The sequence below is a fragment of the Bombina bombina genome, chromosome 4 (genome assembly GCF_027579735.1).
Source record: "Bombina bombina isolate aBomBom1 chromosome 4, aBomBom1.pri, whole genome shotgun sequence".
NCBI lineage: Eukaryota > Metazoa > Chordata > Amphibia > Anura > Bombinatoridae > Bombina > Bombina bombina.
The window spans coordinates 762,330,236-762,336,235 of record NC_069502.1 but is presented as its reverse complement, the minus strand read 5'-3'; the positions used below and the strand labels follow the sequence as shown (position 1 = coordinate 762,336,235).

The 6,000-nt window shown below is 37.8% G+C and overlaps 1 protein-coding gene across 4 annotated transcripts in view; it reads right to left on the bottom strand.

The window, feature by feature from the left end:
- Positions 1 to 3,237: 3,237 nt before the first annotated feature.
- Positions 3,238 to 6,000, bottom strand: part of TBCE (tubulin folding cofactor E) — a 143,651-nt gene continuing 140,888 nt past the window's right edge. For 2 of the 4 annotated variants that reach the window (XR_008402069.1, XR_008402070.1), the window contains 2 exons: positions 4,935 to 5,141; positions 3,238 to 3,511 (listed from right to left, as the gene is read on the bottom strand). Coding sequence is in view for 2 of the 4 variants with exons in the window: in XM_053711076.1 (XP_053567051.1) it covers positions 3,419 to 3,511 (93 nt within the window). In the remaining 2 variants the exon portion in view is untranslated. The remainder of the gene's footprint in view (positions 3,512 to 4,934; positions 5,142 to 6,000) is intronic. The other 2 variants (XM_053711076.1, XM_053711077.1) reach the window with 1 other exon arrangement.

Sequence of the window (6,000 nt, the reverse complement as noted above, 5' to 3'; positions counted from 1 at the left end):
AAATTAGGCTGTTTGGCCCATGATTTGGCCCTGTCCTGAGGAAGGGTATGACCCTTACCTCCAGTAATGTCAGCAATAATTTCTTTCAAACCAGGCCAGAATAAGGTCTGCCCCTTGAAAGGAATGTTGAGTAATTTAGACTTTGAAGTCACATCAGCTGACCAGGATTTAAGCCATAGCGCCCTACGCGCCTGGATGGCGAATCCGGAATTCTTAGCCGTTAGTTTAGTCAAATGAACAATGGCATCAGAAACAAATGAGTTAGCTAGCTTAAGTGTTTTAAGCTTGTCAATAATTTCAGTCAATGGAGCTGTATGGATGGCCTCTTCCAGCGCCTCAAACCAGAACGCCGCCGCAGCAGTGACAGGCGCAATGCATGCAAGGGGCTGTAAAATAAAACCTTGTTGAATAAACATTTTCTTAAGGTAACCCTCTAATTTTTATCCATTGGATCTGAAAAAGCACAACTGTCCTCAACCGGGATAGTGGTACGCTTTGCTAAAGTAGAAACTGCTCCCTCCACCTTAGGGACTGTCTGCCATAAGTCCCGTGTAGTGGCATCTATTGGAAACATTTTTCTAAATATAGGAGGTGGGGAAAAGGGCACACCGGGTCTATCCCACTCCTTACTAATAATTTCTGTAAGCCTTTTAGGTATTGGAAAGACATCAGTACTCACCGGCACTGCATAGTATTTATCCAGCCTACACAATTTCTCTGGCACTGCAATTGTGTCACAGTCATTCAGAGCAGCTAATACCTCCCCAAGCAATACACAGAGGTTCTCAAGCTTAAATTTAAAATTAGAAATCTCTGAATCAGGTCTCCCCGATTCAGAGACGTCACCCACAGACTAAATGCTCTCCGTCCTCAGGTTCTGCACATTGTGACGCAGTATCAGACATGGCTCTTACAGCATCTACGCGCTCTGTATCTCGTCTAACCCCAGAGCTATCGCGCTTGCCTCTCAATTCAGGCAATCTGGCTAATACCTGTGACAGGGTATTATTCATGATTGCAGCCATGTCCTGCAAAGTAATTGCTATGGGCGTCCCTGATGTACTTGGCGCCATATTAGCGTGCGTCCCTCGAGCGGGAGGCGAAGGGTCCGACACGTGGGGAGAGTTAGTCAGCATAACTTCCCCCTCGACAGACCCCTCTGGTGACAATTCTTTTATAGATAAAGACTGATCTTTACTGTTTAAGGTGAAATCAATACATTTAGTACACATTCTCCTATGGGGCTCCACCATGGCTTTTAAACATAATGAACAAGTAGTTTCCTCTGTGTCAGACATGTTTGTACAGACTAGCAATGAGACTAGCAAGCTTGGAAAACACTTTAAACCAAGTTAACAAGCAATATAAAAAACGTTACTGTGCCTTTAAGAGAAATAAATTTTGGCAAAATTTGAAATAACAGTGAAAAAAGGCAGTTAGACTAACGAAATTTTTACAGTGTATGTAACAAGTTAGCAGAGCATTGCACCCTCTTGCAAATGGATGATTAACCCCTTAATACCAAAAACGGAATAATAAATGACAAAAACGTTTTTAAACACAGTCACAACAACTGCCACAGGTCTACTGTGGTTGTTACCCTCCTCAAACACGACTTTTGAAGCCTTTTGAGCCCTTCAGAGATGTCCTGTATTATGCAGAAGGAAGCTGAGTGTCTCTGTCTGTAATTTTAGCTGCGCAGAAAAGCGCTAAAATAGGCCCCTCCCACTCATATTACAACAGTGGAAAGCCCCAGGAAACTGTTTCTAGGCAAAAATCAAGCCAGCCATGTGGAGAAAAAACTAGGCCCCAATAAGTTTTGTCACCAAACCTATATAAAAACGATTAACATTCCAGCAAACTTTTTATATTACACTTTTATAAGAGTATGTATCTCTGTTAATAAGCCTGATACCAGTCGTTATTAAATCACTGCATTTAGGCTTAACTTACATTAATCCGGTATCAGCAGCATTTTTCTAGCAAATTCCATCCCTAGAAATATGTTAACTGCACATACCTTATTGCAGGGAACCCTGCACGCTATTCCCCCTCTGAAGTTACCTCACTCCTCAGAATATGTGAGAACGGCAATGGATCTTAGTTACTTCTGCTAAGATCATAGAAATCACAGGCAGATTCTTCTTCTAATGCTGCCTTTGATAAAACAGTACACTCCGGTACCATTTAAAAATAACAAACTTTTGATTGAAGTTAAGAAACTAACTATAATACACCACTCTCCTCTTACTACGTCCATCTTTGTTGAGAGTTGCAAGAGAATGACTGGATATGGCAGTGAGGGGAGGAGCTATATAGCAGCTCTGCTGTGGGTGATCCTCTTGCAACTTCCTGTTGGGAAGGAGAATATCCCACAAGTAATGGATGATCCGTGGACTGGATACACTTAACAAGAGAGAAAAAAAGTTTCAAACATGCTGGTGATCATATTAATTTTATATGGTTTTGTATGCATTTTAGATCTTTTTTATATTTAGTATCCATTTAATGAAGGATTTTATCATTCCCACTAAGACAGTATATTACATCTGGGCCGTTATATTTTTGACCGTATTGCTATTTTAGACCACTGGTTTTCAAACCTGCTCTCAGACCTCCCTAACAGGTCACATTTTGAGGACATCTGAACTAGAGCACAGGTGAAATAATCAGCTGATTAGTAACCATGGTTATTTTACCTGCTCTCATCCAAGGTAATCCTGAAAAACTGGCCTGTTGAGGAGGCCTGAGAACAGGTTTAAAAACCAGTGCTTAGACTAACTTGTCTAATCACACCACGTTTTGAATTTTTGTTATTTTAGGCATTTCAGTCTAACCTATGACCATATTCCTTCTTCTGCCAATTTAGTATTAAAACTAATAAATTAAGTAAACTGACCTAAAACAAACAATTTAGGTCATACACCATTGTTTCTCAACCGCTGTCCTCGAGTACCCCCAACAGGCCAGTTTTTCATTACAGCTGAACCAGTGCACAGGTGAAAATCAGCTGATGGGTCAGAGCAGGTTCGTTACCATGGTTACTGATCATCTGATTACTTCACCTGTGCACTGATTCTGCTATAATGAAAACCTGGCCTGTTGGGGATAATTGAGGACCGCGTTTGAGAAACACTGGTATACACCAAACCTATGTCTTTGTTTACATAAACAACTATAAATTATAACTGTGTTAAATATAATTAGCACAGTAATTTGAGTGAACACAAACGCAAGTTATAAAATAAAACATTTATTGAAAATTTAAACACATAATGCAGATAAACTGTTCTGATTCAAGTTCGTTGCTAAACAATCTTGATTAAAAACCACTCAAAGTTCTTTGTTTTAAAAAAACACTAATCTTGGCTGCAGCTCATGGACCATTCATTGTGGATTGCAGGTGTCTGCTGTTGTATTACCATCTTACCAGCATACAGTCTCCATTTTCTACTGAGTAAAATTGCAGGGGTTTTAAATCATTTTCCATTTCAATCTCTCTCCCTTCCATCTGGCAAAAAGAAAAACAACATGAATCTTATTTAAGTGGGCACAGCATTGTTAATGGTACTGCATTTTCTGCTAAATTAGGTTAAATTCACGAGGCACTGTAATAATGAAGAAAAGTACAATATACAACAGGCTTTAAAATTGCAATACTGATTCTTCATATTTTTTGTAATTTAAATATGTTTTAACAATGATCGTTAAATCATTTAATACTGGATCGTTAAAAATGTCCATAAAATATCAGAACCATTGTTATTTATTGGCACTGCATTAATATAAATATGCTATACAAATTGTAGCAAAGTAGAACTATATTGAAGACTAATATCAGTACCACGGCTACCATTTTGAATGCACAGGTGGTCAAAAGAATTATTCCACCTAGCTCTGAGGATTACTGTCTTTCACTTTCCTACCAAATGCAACTGATGCAACAGTCAGCTTGTAAAGGTAGAGACTATTATTTACAATCGGAGGAAAAAAAGAGACCACAGTCTCAAAAGGTAACGCTCAAATAAAACACAACTTTTAGAAAGAATGAAGGAGATCTGAGAACGTCTTGTCTTGATGAATAATCATAAGGAACTCTGAGAAGAGCACCAATATTTGGAACTGATATCACTAAAGATAAAGCCACAAGTGAAATAGTCTTAAATGTAAACAATATTAAAGACATCTTATTTAAGAATTCAAATGTTTGAAGTACCTGAAGGAAAAACCAAAACTACATGTCATATGAAAGAGTGTAATGTTTGGAAACAGGATAAATTGTTATAGAGCCTAGAAAAAAATAGAATTGTGGAATGAACAACCCGAGTCAAAAGGACTGACAGAGTACCGACCTGCACCTTCAGAGAACTGAGCTATAACGATTATGTCAATTTCTTAAAGTAGGATGCGGTTACATTGAGATATTTTCTAGTCAGTTTTTTAGACAGAACTTTTAAGTGATACAACATTTGTGTATCATGTCCGTTAAATGAAATCATTACTGAAGTAAGATGCTCCAATCAATAAGATTGGAATTGGTCTGTCCAATAACAAATGTGGTGATAGACAGGGTCTGTTCCTGTCATGAAGCATGTCCCAATTAAAATAAATATCAGAACACCTTAGAAGTAGAGATGTGTAATGCTGGAAAAAGCTACAAAAGGAGAACTAATTGGAGATAGGAGAATAAGGTACTCTCTTTAGGAGTGGGCATTCAGGAATAATATGAACAAAGGATCTATTTTTTGCAATCATTGACAGGAAGAAGGTTTAATATCAAGGGATATTATATATGCAACACTAGAATTGAACTATATTTAAAAAGAATGTCGATTTTGATGCTAAAGTGCCCGTTTTTTAAAAATTCAATTAAAAACAGGGGCACTTTAATTCATCAAAATTTACATTTCACTCGTGTTGTGAAAAAAACCCACCTTTTAATCTTCACAGCAGCTCCAGCTTCCTCCGGTCGTTGCAAGCCATTTCTGACTTCAGAAATGATGGATAGGTCATCCTCCAATCACTGCTTCCTCTCCCCCCGGGGAATCAGTGTCTGATTCAACGCCGTGATTGGAGGAAGTCGGATTCCTCATTTTGGACCCAGGAAGAGGCTTTGCGATGGGTGGAGGAAGCTGGAGCGGCTGTAAAGTTTAAAAGGTAAGTTTTTTTTTTTCACAACACGAGTGAAATGTACATTTTTATGAATTAAAGTGCCCCTGTTTTTAATCAAATTTTTAAAAACCGGGCACTTTAGCATCAAAATTGACATTCACTTTACTATCTCTGCCCCCATCTTATAATTTTGTAACTTTTGGCCATATTGTTACATTAAAATTTTAGACTATAGACCATGTTCCCATACCTAGAAGGAAGTATCAATCATAAGCTGGATTTAAAGCCTTTTTCTATCAATTACATATACAAGTGAGTTGAATTAATTCTTTTGTATTCATGTACTGTATATTTTGTAGCCAATTTGTACAGAGTTGAAGTGAACAATTATTTTAGTTTTAGATTGTTACTTTGCATAATATGTATGAATTATGTAATTGTAATACAACCACTCTCTTCAGATTAATGGCAAAGTGAACAGTAAAGAGTTAAGAGTTAATGAATTGCACCTGTGGTAGTGTATATAAAACTATGAGATAGTTTGGCAAATGTGATAATATGATTAAGGACAAGTAAGCCCAAAACCTTGTTGTACTTTGCTTCCTGTGACTTAAAGGATTTTAAGAGATGGGCGGTGCTGCTGAACCTTTTTGGATGGCAATGGACATGAAACCCAACATTTTTTTTTTTATGATTTAGGTAGAAGATACAATTTTAAAGAACTTTGCAGTTTATTTCTATTATTAACTTTGCTTCATTCTACTGGTACCATTTGTTGAAGGAGCAGCAATGCACTGAACACATGGGGTGAACCAATGACAATAGTCATATATATGCAGCCACCAATCAGCAGCTAGCAGTCAGGTGCCTTGCTGCTCCTGAGCTTAC